The sequence below is a fragment of the Carcharodon carcharias genome, chromosome 4 (assembly GCF_017639515.1).
Source record: "Carcharodon carcharias isolate sCarCar2 chromosome 4, sCarCar2.pri, whole genome shotgun sequence".
In the NCBI taxonomy this organism is placed as follows: Eukaryota; Metazoa; Chordata; class Chondrichthyes; order Lamniformes; family Lamnidae; genus Carcharodon; species Carcharodon carcharias.
The window spans coordinates 466,652-483,773 of record NC_054470.1 but is presented as its reverse complement, the minus strand read 5'-3'; the positions used below and the strand labels follow the sequence as shown (position 1 = coordinate 483,773).

The window sequence follows — 17,122 nt, the reverse complement described above, 5'->3', positions numbered from 1 at the left end:
TCATCCTTAAAAATTACAAAGAAACCTGCTATGAGCAACCAAAGAGTGGGAAAGAATGGCCGAGTCCTGACACGTGTCCTCACCAGTTGTAAAAAAATTGATATGGTTATTAAAAAAAATACCATACAGGATGTTGGCTTCATTGCATAGCGGCATAGAATAAAAAATGGAAGAAGTTATGCTAAACATTTATAAATCACTAGTTAGATGTCAATTGAGTATTATGTCCAATTATGGGTATCACACTTCAGGAAAGATATCAAGGCCTTGGGGAGGGTGCAGAGGAGACTCACTAAGTCAATATGAAGTCCCTCATCCTTGGTAATGTGGAGAGACTATAGAAGCTTAGACTGTTCACTTTAGAGCAGAGAAGGTTAAAGAGAAATTTAATAGTGGGGTTCAACATTATGAAGAGTTTTCATAAAGCAAGTGAGGAGAAATTATTACTACTGGAGGGAGAGCAGTAACCAGAAGACACAGATTTAAGATAATTGGCAAAAGAAACAACAGGGAAACACAGCGAGTTGTTATATGATCTGCACTGCACTACCAGAAAGGGTGATGGAAGCAGATTCCAGAAATTGGATAAATATGTGAAAAGGGAAAATATGCAGGGCTAGTAAGGAAGTGATTGGACTGATTGAAAGAGCTATTCAAAGAGCTAGAACAAGCATAATGGGGTAAAATGGTCTATTTCTGTACAGGCTATTTCTATGGAAGAGATTCTGAAATTTACTGTGCCAGCTCTCTCATAGCAATTTTGGAAAGATTACAATCAGTCACCTAAATGCTCAGAAATATTTATACAGAAGTCCAATTATTTTACTGGAAAGTGAGACCATAATGCTTTCAAAAGATTAAACTATAATATTTAAACTGACCAGAGCATACTACAACAAAATGCTGCACTGACCTGCTGAAGTACAGATACTCCTGAACCCCAACCTTGAAAGGTATATAAAAGTTTGCTGAAACAAGATCAAAAGAAAAATCAATCACATTGGAGGGATAAAAAGTAGTCACTGATAACAGTTGAATTCTCAACACCATTGTTCAGTTAAGGATATACCTCAGCTGCATTTTTGAGACATGACTGTCACTACCAAGTATATTAAAAATAACAATAACTCCTATATAAATCATCATCTCTCTCTTATACACAATGAATATGGCAAAACAATTCCATACTAAGATTCCCTCCATTGGAGGGAAGTAAATCAAAAATATTTTGGGAAACCACATCCATCTCAATGGAATAGTCCAAGTAGCTATTTGTCAAGTCCAATGAAAGTTATGTACAGTAAAAATGAGTAGTAACTGGCACGCCCTAGTAACTGGAATTACTGTGTGTCAGGTCTTTTTTGACTGGAGAGGTCACTCATCCCTCAGAAGCTAGTGCTAACACTTGCAGCTGAGTGATTATGTTCATCGTTTCCCCATCAGTCCCACCCTCACACAACTGCTAATAATTGTGAAACTGTCAGGCGGCTGTTATCAAAGGCCTGCCCTCGCTTTGGTCTCAGACTCCCACTATTCTGCAGCACCATGTTCCCATGGCACTGCTCATTAGATTCACGCACTCCCACACCTCTCGTGAGACCTCAACATCACTGTACGATCAGCCAGCCATTCACTGGATGATATCAAGAGCTTTCTGATTGGATGAAAATGGGGAATTCATCTTACACATTAATTAACTGGCAGTTTTGCTTGACTGGCACCTCCCATTCCTGAAACATGCCGGATAACAGACATTTTACTGTGCTTTGAAAAAAATCTGTCAACTTTCATTTATGTAAATGACAGAGTAAAGTTCATTCAATCAGATTTAACATTTGTTATCACATATTTCTGGCCTAACAACTTCCTTTTCTCAGAAAAGGTTCCTTTCATAAAGCTGATACATAGAATAGTCACAGCATAGGAGGCCCATCCGACCCTTGGAGCCTGTACCAGTTCTCTGCAAGAGCAACTTAGCTTGTCCCTGTCCTTTCCCAGTAACACTAAGGTTTTCCCTTTCAGGTACTTATCCAATTCCCTTTCATGCCCTATGAATTAATCTGCCTCTACCATCTTTTCAGTCAGTGCATTCCAAATCATTAACACTAGCTGTGCAAAAAAGTTTTCCTCACATCACATTGGTTCTTTCGGCAATCACCTTAAATCTATGTCCTCTGGGTCTTGACCCAAAGGTAACAATTTCTCTCTAGGCCAAGCATGATGTTGACCACCCCTATCAAATATCCACTCAACCTTCTTTTCTCCAAGGAGAACCGCCCATCTTCTCCAATCTGTCCTCGCGGCTGAAGTCTGTCATTTCTGGAACCATTTTTGTAAATCATTTCTCCACCCTCTCTAAAATCTTCAATTTCTTCCTGAAGTCTAGAGCCCAGAATTGGACACAATGTCTCAGTTGTGACTGAACCAGTGTTTTATAAAGGATTATCATAACTTCCTTGCTATTTTTACTGGGTATCTCTATTTATACATCCCAGGATCTCATATTTAGCCACTTGATATTTTAAGGAAAAAGGAAGGAGCTAAAGGTGGGTCATTTGGGGCAACCACACCTCACTTCTAACTCTCAATCCCTCAAGGAAGAGGCCAATGTTAGCACCCAAGCAGGTGATAACAAGCTTTTAACTTAAGTCGTACTACAACAGTATGGGGACAGAAAGCTAACAAAAGCACAAGGAGATGCACAGCTCAAGGTCTCCCTTCTATTTGAAATAAAAATGACAAAATGTCCATGAAATTTGGTGGTACTTAATATGCTATCAAATACAATAAAGTTGCAGTACTCCACAATTTTCTCAGTAACGAGCAAAGATCTGAAGTTAACCCAATGAAGCACAAATCTTATGCATAAGCAATATAGAATTGCATCATGGTTTTAAATAAAGCAGGACATAATACAGCATGACTCTCTAGACAGTGAAATCACAACCTAAACTGGCCTTCATCATTAACAAAGGTAAAAAAGTTGTATTAAATTAATCTTTTGGTTTTAAATGGGTTTTAGTTTTAACAGAATTATATGAAAACTAATTATGGGAGCAACAACTTTAAGTCGAAACCTTAATACTTAAACATGTCACAAAAAACTATTAAAGAAGCTGAACTGACTTAGACTTGATATTCCATAGTTGAAGACTCCCTTGCTGGCTGCCAAGAAGAATTTTGTTGATATAGGTACTTGGGTGCAAAATGGCAGAAATTGTAAACATGATTTTGTCAAAGTTCAGCTGAAGATACTCCTCTGTAAATAAATAAGCAAGCATTAGACAAGAGCAACAAATAACTTATTAAATGTATATTCTTGTTCAACAATTACCAACATTTTTACAACAGCAAACATACTTTATGAAAACAATATATTTCAAAGGCTACAGAGGTACTTACATTTTCTTGCCAAGCTTATCATATTGAATCCAGAACTAAAGCTACCATTACATCATAAACTTGTCAAGTTTATTATTTGTTTCATATTCCAGCATTGTGTTATATCTGTTGTGCACTGCACAAGCAATACATATCTTATGGTGTTGTAAAATGTTACAATGCACAGAACCTTTAAGGTGACACTTTAAACATGGAATTCCATATGGCTCTGAGGTTAAAAGCACTACATAAAACTTACAGATCAGAAAGGTCCCAGCTTTAAACATTCATTGGGGTAAATCCAAGTATCACCATGTGATGCAACAGTAGGGTACTATGACTGGTGTCAGTGTCCTTGGTGGGGACAAGGAGAAAAATCAACCATACTCCCACTTCCAATTACTATCTAGTATGGCTTAACCACAATGTTCCATAGTAGAATAGTGCATTATATGTCCAGACACAAACAATGTACATTTGGATGAGGTTTCTGAAGGCTAGATGGCATGGAACCCAGAATGAGTCACTAATTTCAGACATGTGAGATTAAAATTAAAAAACTAAAAGCATTGAAAACATAAATTAATAGATTGTGCACATCATAATGAAGTATGGCATGATGTACAAGGCACTGGAGAGGGGCGTGCACAAGGTGCAAAACACCGTGGCCCAGGGGGCCAGCTGTCATAAATGGAGTTCTCATCATTGTTCAGACTGAGCAGTCAGAGCTTCAGACCTGAAAGACAGGCTGTACATTTATCTCCGAGCTAGATGAATTGCTTAAAGGGATAAAGTTAAATGGGAAGGTGGGAGGACTAAAATTAATGTCAAATTAATTTATTTAACAGCAGATTATACACTCTATTCATTTCCATGAAATATACCCACTGCAGTGAGGTGCCATTGACATTCTGGAGAGGAGGTGAAGGATTATGGTAAAGGCATTGCCCCCACTCTACTCCAGCACTATCTTTCAGAATCAACCATCATGCTGAATATTGGCAAATAATAGAACTCTTCAAAAACAGATCTATTAGAGAGACTGGTGGAGGATACAATTGCTTTGCCTCAGTAATTTATGCTTGGAATATGGAAATTAATTCCTACTTAATCCGGGTTTTCAGTAACTAAAAGACAAATGTGACAAATTCAATGATGTATAATTAGTTACTAAATATCAATTTCATTTGTATTTGCTTCATCTAAATGGGGCACAAAATACATTCCAGTCCTACAATGAAGCAATCAATATTTTTTGTATAGACTACAAAATAGATCATATAAAAATTAAAAGATTTTTTGGAGATGAACAGTAGGGAAACATTCTGGGTAAAGTGCGTCTCCTTTTATTTTTGTGTGCTGTAACATCCCTCTAAGCCCAGCAATGATGTGTCTCGGAGCAGTGTCAGCTTAAGGCTCTGTAGCTGAGCTGATGGGCTGGACTTACACGGAGTCAGGGAGACTCTGTGGAGGTGTAGAAATGGCAGCAGGGACCCGATTCTGGGATTCTGACCCCATTCCTGGTGCCCCCAATTATCACCAGTATTGGTTAAGGGCAAGGGCTGATTTGGGTTGCAAGCCCGTAACCTGCATGCCCAACCTGACTGGCTTGACCGTGGGGAGCGGCACGTTCTAGTCTTCTTCAATTTTCATGCAGTCGGGCCAGTTAAGGACCAGTGGTTCCTGGTATCTTAAGGTGTTGTGGACCATACTCTAGATGAGCGAGCCTTTTGAAAAGTAAGTTTACTCCCATGCCAAGCTATGCCCCAACCCCCCCCCACCCCCATCTATCCCATACGGCCTTTCATACCTTCCAGGCCAAGCTATGGCACTTCAATACCCATTCACCCACTATACACTTTGTATAGAACCTAATGAATTTACAGTGGCAATAAGATGTATTAAAAAAATCTTTTTTATTCAACACTTCCCACTTTCTTAATAATCTCCTTTGCGTGCCAAAAAGTGTCAATCATCCAGATCACTTAAAACCTCTATCTTGTGTAAATAAACATTGTCCAATTGACAGAATAGATCAGAGAGCCAGAGCTGTCAAATCAAGCAATGTTTTCCCTGGGGCTCAGCTGTTTCAACAGTCTAATAGAAATCTGAGCTCTCAGCTAAGCCTCATTATACATTGTTGGCTGGAAGCTCAGACATCTATTGGTGCTGAAACAGCTGCGTCCCCGAGTTCCGGCAGAGACTGTGTTGGTCCCTCAACCCAATTCTCTCCAGACAAAACTCTTCTTGGACCTTTTATGCCTAGAGCAGTCCTTACTTTAGAGACCATCTCCTTGAAAAGGATGATGCTGTGAAATATTGTAATTACAAAGCTAAATGCGCGAACAGGTAACTCGTCAAAAAACATCTTCGACTGGGATTGCTTTTGGTTATTTGTTTTGCCTGAAGGTTGAGAGAAATTGTAGGTGGGAGGAAATGAAGTTCAGGGACTCCACCACAGCCTGCTGTTACTGCGTTTTTCAGGTGTTGTGCATTTATATTGAACATGCAAACTCGTGGGATCACCTACACACAGGGCACACACAAACTAACACTTCATTATGCTGTTGCTGCTCTCAATATTAGTGACCCATGCTGCATATATATTAGATGATATTTGTAACCAGAAGTCAACAATGGGCGTTATCATTTTACTAGGACCTGTGATTGATTGGCGAATTGAATGGTGAATCTTGATTGAGGGGGAGGGTTAAGGGAGAGATGGGGAGGGGTGATAAGGAGCCCAGAAAGAGGTGAAGCACCAAGGGGCAGATTTTTCTCTCTTGTACTGATGATGTACGAGTGTCATCTTATATGTGGGTTAAACTGCTCATCTCAATACTTCCAAATGACATTCCTGAAAATGTAGGGAAGATTAAATTTTAGTACTAGAACAAGTATATTACATAATCTCATAAACTCACCCTCTGATTGCACATCCCAAATGCTAAGTCTGTTATCTCGATCCACTGAGATCATATGATCACCAAAGGTCAACAGGAGGTGGACCTCTGCATTATGTCCTTTATATGTATGCACAATCTAAAATGAAAGGGAAAATTGATTAAATTATTACAGAAAACTAGGTTTTGTTGCTTAACTGAGAAAAAGTATTGTACTACTAAGTTAAATGAATGATTTCTACTGAAATGATTACCCTGAATGATCAATGGGGAAATTGAGTATATACACACACATTGAAATGGGAGTAGGCTATTTAGCCCCCAAGTCATGGTTGGCCTGTGGCCTAACCCCATTTTTTTTTTAATTCTTTCACAGGATGTGGGTGTTGCTGGTAGGCCAGAATCTATTGCCCAGCCTTAATTGCCTTGAGAAGGTAGTGGTGAGACACCTTCTTGAACCACTGCAGTCCATGTGGAGTAGGTACACCCACAATAATAAATAAAGAGAGAAAATGCTGGAAAAACTCAGCAGGTCTGGCAGCATCTGTAGAGGGACAATTGACCATTGACAGGTTGGTGGGCAGACAGCTCATTTTGCTGTCTGCCCGCCTTCCTAAAGATTTAAGTGGACCAGGGTGATGTCATCTCGCGTCAGCGAGCAGGCCCCAACGGGAAAATTCTGGCCCCAGTCTCCATTGCTCTGAGGAAGATAATTCCAAAGGCTTACAACCCTCAAAAGAGAAATTCTTTCTCATCTCTGTCATAATTGGGAGGCCCCTTATTTTTAAACTTTGCCCCTTAGTTCTTGATTGCTCCATGAGGGGAAACATCCTCTCCGTGTCTATCCTGTTTATCCCCTCCAATAATCTGTTTCAATAAGATCACCTCTCATTCTTATAAACTCCAATGAGTATAGGCTCAACCTGCTCAAACATTTCCTCATAAGACAACCCTTTCGCCCCAGGAATCAATCTAGTGAACCTTCTCTGAACTGCTTCCAATGCAAGTATATCCCTCCTTAAACAAAGAGACAAGGACTGTACATAATACTCCAGGTGTGGTCTCACCAATGCCCTGTCCAGTTGTAGCAAAATTTCCCTACTTTTATACTCCATTCCCCTTGCAATAAAGATCAACATTTCATTTGCCTTCCTAATCACTTGCTGTACCTACATGATTCATGTACATGGACACCCAGGTCCCTCTGTACAGCAGCATTCTCTCTCTATTTAAATAATATTCTACTTTTCTATTCTTCCTGTCAAAGTGCGGAACCTCACATTATCCTACATTATACTCAGTCTGCCAAATTTTTTGCCCAATCACTTAACCTATGTAAAGTCATAACAAAAGCAAACCTAGCTCTAGGGTTTATTCCTAGAGGGACAGAATTAAAAAGTAGGGAAGTTATGCTAAATTTGATTCGAACCTTGGTTAAACCACAACTGGAGCATTGTACAATGCTGATTGCTATGTTGTGGAAAGGATATCAAGCCACTGGGCACAGTGCAAAAAAGATTTACAAAAATTATACTAGAAATGAAGGGTTACGTCCATGAGGAAAAGATGAAGAGCCTGGGTCCCTTTTTTCTTGAAAAGAGAAGCCAGAGAGCCGACCTAATAGAGATCTTTAAATTTATAAAAGGTTTCGATAGAGTAGAAACAGAGAAAGCATTTCCACTTGTAGGGAAGAGCAAAATTAGAGGGCATCAATAAGAGGTAGTCATCAAGAAATCAAACTGGGAATTCAGGAGAAACTTCTTTACCCAGAGTGGTGAAAATGCAGAAATCACTACCTAGGGCACAGCTGAGGTGAATATTAAAGATACATTTAAGGGGACACTAGATAAGCATATTAGGGAGAAGGGAATAGGGGGATATGCTGATGGAGTTAGATGAGGCAGAATAGGAGGAGGCTCCAACGAACCAAAAACACCAGAATGCTCAGGTTAGGCTGAAGGGTTTGTGTGCTGTACATTATGTGTAATATGGGTTCTTGCATTACTTATCATCTTAACTGAATATAAAAATATTTTTTTTTGAACAGCAACTGGTTATTAGGCCTGACCAGGCTGGCGTTCTTACAGATCTGAAACTCACCTCCTTTCCCATCACATACTATCACTTAATTCATCAGAAATGAATCAAATTGCCTCTTAATCCCATCAATTTAATTATGTTTTGTAGTGCCTGGCAATCACAAAAGTATTTCCAAATTGTATAACATGCACTATATTATAAAATCATTCAATTTAAACAAAATTCAAGAAATGCTGGAAATTACATATTGGGCTCTAGAGTTGGGGGAAGGCACTGTCCTGAGTTGCCTTAATGTACACAAGGGTTAAAAATTGGGAACTCAACTTTATATTACTATATTAATGATTGTTGTTTCATTTTAGCTTTCTTTAAAAAGTATTTTACTGTATCCACTAGTGAAACATAAAAGATCCTGAGGAGGCTTGACAGGGTGGATTTGGAAAGAGTGTTTCCCCTTATGGGAGAGACTAGAACTAGGGGCCACAGTTTAAAAATCAGGGGTCTTCCTTTAAGACGGAGATGAAGAGAACTTTTTTTTCCTCAGAGAGTTGAGAGTCTATGGAACTCTCTTCCCCAGGAAGCAGTGGAGTCAGGGTCATTGAATGCTTTTTAAGGCAGGTCCTTGAACAAGGAAGTCAAAGGGTATCTGGGGTAGGCAGGAAAGTGGTGTTGAAGCCACAATCAGATCAGCCACGATCTTATCAAATGACGGAGCAGGCTCAAGGGGCTGAATGGCCTATTCCTGCTAGTTCGTCAGTTTATATATTATTTGATCTTCTGATTGAAAAGGTCATAAATGTTTCTGCTTTTATACTATCAACAAGTGTCAGATATCTTAGGTGTGGCCTGGCAAGCATAAATTCAAATTAGTTTCACAACTAAGCTGCAAGTTTTCCTATTTCCCTTTTGCATTTTGTTCTGCACCCAAGTCTAACTGGATTACATACTTGCCCTGATCACAAGAGGATGGAAGGGGTCTTACACTCTGGCCTTTCTCCTTACTGCTTGAGTTATCCACTAACCATCCCATGATAATGAGCTGGCAACAACCTCCTTCTTATTGTATGGCGATACCTTGGCCCACGTCTGATACTCCAATAGAAGCATTGCTGAAAAAAGGAAGACAGCAAAGCAGGGGAAGAATCCTACATGGTTCTCTCAAACTAGTTGAGAAATGCCCCAAAATAATCTAAATTTTAATACACCACAGCAAATAAATGCAAAGTTTAGTTTAACCTCCAGTGAATGATCATTTGGTGATGTACTTCCTATTATGACATTGATGCCCCAACTGATTTTACAGTTACCAAGCAAGTACTCATTTATTTAAAAATAATTCATGATTCAAAAATAATTATCAACCAGTTTAAATTGATAACAAAAACAGAATTACCTGGAAAAACTCAGCAGGTCTGGCAGCATCGGCGGAGAAGAAAAGAGTTGAAGTTTCGAGTCCTCATGACCCTTCAACAGAACTAGGTGAATCCAAGGAAGGGGTGAAATATAAGCTGGTTTAAGGTGTGTGTGTGTGTGTGTGTGTGTGTGTGTGTTTGTGGGGGCCGGGGGGGGGCGGGATTTTGGGTGGGGGAGAGAAGTGGAGGGGGGTGGTGTGGTTGTAGGGACAAACAAGCAGTGATAGAAGCAGACCATCAAAAGACGTCACAGACAACAGAACAAAAGAACACATAGGTGTTGAAGTTGGTGATATCATCTAAACAAATGTGCTAATTAAGAATGGATGGTAGGGCACTCAAGGTATAGCTCTAGTGGGGGTGGGGAGAGCATAAAAGATTTAAAAATATTTAAAAATAATGGAAATAGGTGGGAAAAGAAAAATCTATATAATTTATTGGAAAAAACAAAAGGAAGGGGGAAGAAACAGAAAAGGGGTGGGGATGGAGGAGGGAGCTCAAGACCTAAAGTTGTTGAATTCAATATTCAGTCCGGAAGGCTGTAAAGTGCCTAGTCGGAAGATGAGGTGTTGCTCCTCCAGTTTGAGTTGGGCTTCAATGAAACAATGCAGCAAGCCAAGGACAGACATGTGGGCAAGAGAGTAGGGTGGAGTGTTGAAATGGCAAGCGACAGGGAGGTTTGGGTCATTCTTGCGGACAGACCGCAGATGTTCTGCAAAGCGGTCGCCCAGTTTACGTTTGGTCTCTCCAATGTAGAGGAGACCACATTGGGAGCAACGAATGCAGTAGACTAAGTTGGGGGAAATGCAAGTGAAATGCTGCTTCACTTGAAAGGAGTGTTTGGGCCCTTGGACGGTGAGGAGAGAGGAAGTGAAGGGGCAGGTGTTACATCTTTTGCGTGGGCATGGGGTGTTGCCATAGGTGGGTGTTGAGGAATAGGGGGTGATGGAGGAGTGGACCAGGGTGTCCCGGAAGCTACGATCCCTACGGAATGCTGACGGGGGGGGGTGAAGGGAAGATGTATTTGGTGGTGGCATCATGCTGGAGTTAGCGGAAATGGCGGAGGATGATCCTTTGAATGCGGAGGCTGCTGGGGTGATAAGTGAGGACAAGGGGGGCCCTATCATGTTTCTGGGTGGGAGGAGAAGGCGTGAGGGCGGATGCACAGGAGATGGGCCGGACACTGTTGAGGGCCCTGTCCACGACCGTGGGTGGAAAACCTCGGTTAAGGAAGAAGGAGGACATGTCAGAGGAAATGTTTTTGAAGGTAGCATCATCAGAACAGATGCGACGGAGGCGAAGGAACTGAGAGAATGGGATGGAGTCCTTACAGGAAGCGGGGTGTGAGGAGCTGTAGTCGAGGTAGCTGTGGGAGGTTTGTAATGGATATTGGTGAACAGTCTATCACCAGAGATTGAGACAGAGAGGTCAAGGAAGGGAAGGGACGTGTCAGAGATGGACCACATGAAAAGGATGGAGGGGTGGAGATTGGAAGCAAAATTAATAAATTTTTCAAGACCCGACGAGAGCATGAAGCAGCACCGAAGTAATCATCACTGTACCGGAGAAAGAGTTGTGGAAGGGGGCCGGAGTAGGACTGGAACAAGGAATGTTCCACATACCCCATAAAGAGACAGGCATAGCTGGGTCGATCATCCTCCGCCATTTCCGCCAACTCCAGCATGATGCCACCACCAAACACATCTTCCCTTCACCCCCCCACTATCGGCATTCCATAGGGATCGTTCCCTCCGGGACACCCTGGTCGACTCCTCCATCACCCCCTACTCCTCAACCCCCTCCTATGGCACCACCCCATGCCCACGCAAAAGATGTAACACCTGCCCTTCACTTCCTCGCTCCTCACCGTCCAAGGACCCAAACACTCCTTTCAAGTGAAGCAGCATTTCACTTGCATTTCCCCCAACTTAGTCTACTGCATTCACTGCTCCCAATGCGGTCTCCCCTACATTGGAGAGACCAAACGTAAACTGGGCGACCGCTTTACAGAACACCTGCGGTCTGTCTGCAAGAATGACCCAAACCTCCCTGTCGCTTGCCATTTTAACACTCCACCCTACTCTCTAGCCCACATGTCTGTCCTTTGCTTGCTGCATTATTCCATTGAAGCTCAACTCAAACTGGAGGAACAACACCTCAGCTTCCGACTAGGCACTTTACAGCCTTCCGGACTGAATATTGAATTCAACAACTTTAGGTCTTGAGCTCCCTCCTCCATCCCCACCCCTTTTCTGTTTCTTCCCCCTTCCTTTTGTTTTTTCCAATAAATTATATAGATTTTTCTTTTCCCACCTATTTCCATTATTTTTAAATATTTTTAAATCTTTTATGCTCCCCCCACCCCCACTGGAGCTATACCTTGAGTGCCCTACTATCCATTCTTAATTAGCACATTTGTTTAGATAATATCACCAACTTCAACACCTATGAGTTCTTTTGTTCTGTTGTCTGTGACATCTTTTGATGATCTGCTTCTATCACTGCTTGTTTGTCCCTACAACCACACAACCCCCTCCACTTCTCCCCCCCCACCCCTGCCACACATCTTAAACCAGCTTATATTTCACCCCTTCCTTGGATTCATCTAGTTCTGTTTTGAAGGGTCATGAGGACTCGAAATGTCAACTCTTCTTCTCCGCCGATGCTGCCGACCTGCTGAGTTTTTCCAGGTAATTCTGTTTTTGTTTTGGATTTCCAGCATCCGCAGTTTTTTTGTTTTTGTCTCTGAGTTTAAATTGATGTAGTTTCCAAGTTGCAGATGACAAAGGTGTTATTGCACAACCACAAAAGCATTTTTGATAAGGATGTGCACTCAAAACAGTATTTGTTTCTTTCTACTGTTAAAATGGATTCAATTACATTCAGTCCTTAAGCATAGCTGCTGCTTAAAATGCTGAATTTTATCATATGCATCTTCTGCATCACAAATATAGACATACGTAGTTAAATAGAACCTATCTGCACGTTCACCATCTAATGAAAAAACTGTTATCAGTTGTATTCACAATTACATATTTGAACAATAGGTCTTTAGGCCCTTGTTCCTGTCATTCAATTAAATCATATAAAAAATGATTGTAATACCAGTTATCTGGCAGACCCCATTGCACATTTAACATGGGAGCCACTCAACAAAACCATGGCTGAACTTCTACCCCAACTTCACCTACCGGCATTATCCCATATTTCTCAATTCTCTTAACATCCAAAAATCTATCATCCTCCATCTTAAGCATAATCAATGACTGCGTGTTGTCATGAATGTCAAACTTCATAAACAGTTATACTTTAAACTGCCTGTTTAATTCCAAGATAGAATGGAATTGGGTCTGGGGAAGATAGACAATTAGCATTTCTATCTGGATACAAGCACCATATGATTCATATTGCCATGAGGATGTGCTTTGGGAAGGGAAGAGTTAATAGAAAGCCATTGTGGCATCAGGTTGCAGTTTTTCTAGTATGTCACAGAAACTCACAAGCACACAAGAAGTCTTTCACAGTTTGAGAGAGAGAGCAGAGTCTAAGATCATGGCTGATCTGATTGTAACCTCCCATCTGTCCCCGATAACATTTCTTTATCAAGAATCTGTCTATCTATCTATCCCGCCTTGAATATATTCAAAGATTCTGCTTCCACTGCCTTTTGAGGGAGTTCCAAAGACACTCTACCCTCAGAAAATATTTCTTCTCATCTGTCTTAAATGGGTGACGTCTTATTTTTAAACAGTGACCGAGTTCTAGATTCTACCACAAGAAGAAACACCCTCTCCACATCCACCCTGTCAAGACCCCTCAGGATTACATATGTTTCAATCAAGTTGCCTCTTGCTCTTCTAAATTCCAGTGGCTGCAAGCCTAACCTGTTTAACATTTCCTCATAAGATAACCTGCCCATTCCTGGTATTAGTTTAGTAAACCTTCTCTGAACTGCTTCTAATGCATTTCCAACCTTCCTTAAATAAGGAGACCAACACTGTACACGGTACTCCAGATGTGGCCTCACCAGTGTCCTGTACAACTGAAGCAAAACCTCCCTGCTTTTATATTCAATTCCCCTTGCAATAATAACATTCTATTAGCTTTCCTAATTACTTGCTGTACCTGCATATTAGCCTTTTGTGATTAATGCACTGGGATACCCAGATCCCTCTGCATCAGATCTTTGCACTACATTGTAAAAAGTTGAGGGCCCAGCACAGATCCCTGTGCACATCACTCGTCACACCATGCCAACCAGAAAAAGGCCCATTTATGGCTACCCTCTAGTTTCTCTGTTAGCTAGCCAATCTTCTATCCATGCCAATATGTTACCCCTACACCTTGAGTTTTTATTTTCCGCAATAACCTTTGATGTAGCACCTTATCAAATGCCTTCTGGAAATCTAAGTATCTACAGTACATCCACCGGTTCCCCTTTATCCATGACGCCTTCAAAGAACTCATTTAGGTTAGTCAGACACAATTTGCTTTTAACAGAGAAGTGCTGGTTGTCCCTTATTGGCTCATGCTTTTCTAAATGAGAATTAATTTTGTCATGGGCAATGGGCTCTAGCATGTTTCCCACCAGTGACATTAGACTGCTTGGCCTATAGCTATATCGTTATGCCTTTTTGAACAGGGTGTAGCATTTGCCATGTCCTAATCTTCAGGCGCCACTCCATTATCCAAGGAGAATTGAAAAATTGTTGTCCGAGCTTCTATCTCCAGCCTATCTTCTCTCAGCTATCTAAACTGCATCCCACTGGGGCCAAGTGACTTTAAATTTTGAAGGTTGCCAACTTATTTTAGCACCTTCTTTCTATCTACTTTAATGCTCCATCTTTGAAGATACTTTAATTGCATTATTTAAGATTAATACCCTGTTTGTGAATATATTTTATGTATATTAAAAAATCAGGGAAAAAATGCAAGTGAATTTTGAGTCTAAAGTCCAAGAGTCACGAAACAGGCTCAACAGCTTTGAAACTCCTTAGAAGACATAGGTCAACTTACTGAACAAATTTAAACTCACCTCTTTGTTTCTGGCAAATGCTTTTACTGAACTGCCATGAGCTGCAAACACAAGCATTCGGTCTGCTGCCAAACAAGTGATGTCTTCAGGAAGGGCATTACCTAAAAGGATAGATTACAACATTATAACTGGAACTTCATCAGAATTGATTTTTCTTAAATTAGATTTATTTTGTTACACATGACAAGGCCAAACTCCCTTAATAAAAATAGTTCAATAACAGTCTTTTAAATTTCTACAAATTATATTTCCTAAACGCAAAAACAGATTGAAATTAAATAAAAGCAAAATACTGCAGATGCTGGAGATCTGAAATAAAAACAAAGTGCTGGAAAAATTCAGGTCTGGCAGCACCTATGGAGAAAGAAACAGAGTTAATGTTGTGAGTCCAATATGACTCTTCGTTAACAAAGACTGTCAAACCAGTAGCCTGAATTTATATAATGATTACATAAAAGAAAACTTTCATAATGTTTTACAGGCTGGTGAAAATGAAAAGGACACAGAAAAAGTGGAAAAAATAGTAGGTCTGTAGGGATTAAAAGCATGACCAGGAAAAAAAGAGAATCTTAAGGTGGTTTCTGGTGTCTACTTAAAGGCATTAAGGGAAGGAGTTCCAGAGTTTGGGGAATAGTGGCTGAAAAGGATGAAACAATTTCTCTTGAAACTTATTTTTCTGATATCAAATATAATGTTTATCAGAAAATATTAAAACAAATGTGATCATCTGATCAGATCACAAGTCATTCTATTCCTTTTTCAATGTGTAGTTGCACTTTTTTACCCTTCAGTTGTTTCTTTTTAAACATTTACCTGAAATATCTTCTAATTTTACTGAAGGATCTACGCCCAGAACATCTTAAATCTGTTCCTGTCACCAATGCTGCCTGAGCTACTGGTGTTTCCAGCATCTTCTATTTTTGTATTAGGCCTTGGCTTATATGAAATAAAAACAGAAATGCTGGAAAAGCTCAGGTCTATCAGCATCTGTGGAGAGAGAAACAGTTAATATTTCGAGTCCATATTTATCTTCTTCAGAGTCAATTTGAAGAGTCATATGGACTTGAAACATTAACTCTGTTTCTCTCCACAGATGCTGCCTGACCCGCTGAGTCTTTTCATCATTTTCTGTTTTTATTTCAGATTTCCATCATCTGCAGTATTTGGCTTAAATGAAGTGTGTACCATCAGCCAGAACTTAGACATCAATGGATTAGAAGTCCTTTCATTTCAAACGCTATGGCGTGGGTGTTTCGGATCTGGGTGACCAAATGGCTGCCTTCTGCGATTCTCTGTACTCTTTGGAACAACGCCACTTTATAAAAGTTCCATAACCTGCCCAATTAGAATCTCTTTTCTACAGGAAATGTGATGAATTTTGCTGATATTAGGTATAAACTTTCCTACTGCCTTTCAGGGTCACGGGATTCTGACGAATGAACCCTAAGCGTGGGTAATCCTGGGGGGCAGAGCTTTCTAGTCGTGGACCTGGTTCAAGCACGCAGATTTACAGCATCCGCAGTTTTTTGTTTTTATTTTTGCTTCTAAAGAGCTCCGTATTAAAGTTATCTGTTTCAAGTAAGGGACCTGTCCAGTTTATCAACTTCATTAGTGATGTTTCTTGGAATGTTCTGCTGGCACCTGCACAATCACAGAAAAAGCCACTCCTATGGTAGTTATAAGTTTGTCAAGAGATGACTCAATTGTGACACTCTTGCTTGTGATAAGGAGACAGCACAATTAACTCTTCCCTGAAATGCGTAGGTAGAATCTATCTGAATGCAGTTACTAGATTAGTATGGGCTGGTATGTAACATCCAATAGTAATGGCATGTCTCACTTGTCCTATCTTCCTACAAATATTGGAGTACCGCCAAAGGGATTCCCAATCTCCAGCCTTTTGTGCATAAGTCTGCTATGTAAAGTAACTGAAAGTGGGGAAGCCATTTCAAATTCCACTGTCAAGTAGGTATTGTGTTAACTTGCTGATTTCATTTTAAATCTAAAATCTATTTTGGAGTGTTGCCTTAAAGGAAGACTGCGAGTCAGGTTAATTAGAAATTTTAGGAGTTGTTATAGTAGTAAGAAATTGTAGTTGTATGCATGTGCTTCAAATCTTTTATTTTGTTAATAAATATTTTAATTTAAATTTTAAAATCTCAAAAAAATACAAATTGCAAAACCATTGTGATAGCGTGACCAGGTTTCCCTTGTGGATTTGGTCCATCTGGCACACATCTGCCACGTCCTAACATAGGACGCATCACTAAACACAATCAGTTTCACTTTTCTAAGACCACCCAAAGGTGGGAATTTCAAAACACACTGTTCCATTTTTAATTTTGTCAATG

The 17,122-nt window shown here is 40.3% G+C and overlaps 1 protein-coding gene across 2 annotated transcripts in view; it reads right to left on the bottom strand.

The window, feature by feature from the left end:
- Positions 1-17,122, bottom strand: part of wdr36 (WD repeat domain 36) — a 124,803-nt gene that overhangs the window by 100,506 nt on the left and 7,175 nt on the right. The window contains exons 3-6 of one of the 2 annotated variants that reach the window (XM_041186807.1): positions 14,772-14,872; positions 6,306-6,423; positions 3,133-3,259; positions 914-968 (exon numbers count right to left, since the gene is read on the bottom strand). In XM_041186807.1, the coding sequence (XP_041042741.1) occupies positions 914-968; positions 3,133-3,259; positions 6,306-6,423; positions 14,772-14,872 (401 nt within the window). Of the gene's footprint in view, positions 1-913; positions 969-3,126; positions 3,260-6,305; positions 6,424-14,771; positions 14,873-17,122 lie in introns of both variants that reach the window. The other variant, XM_041186806.1, reaches the window with a different exon arrangement.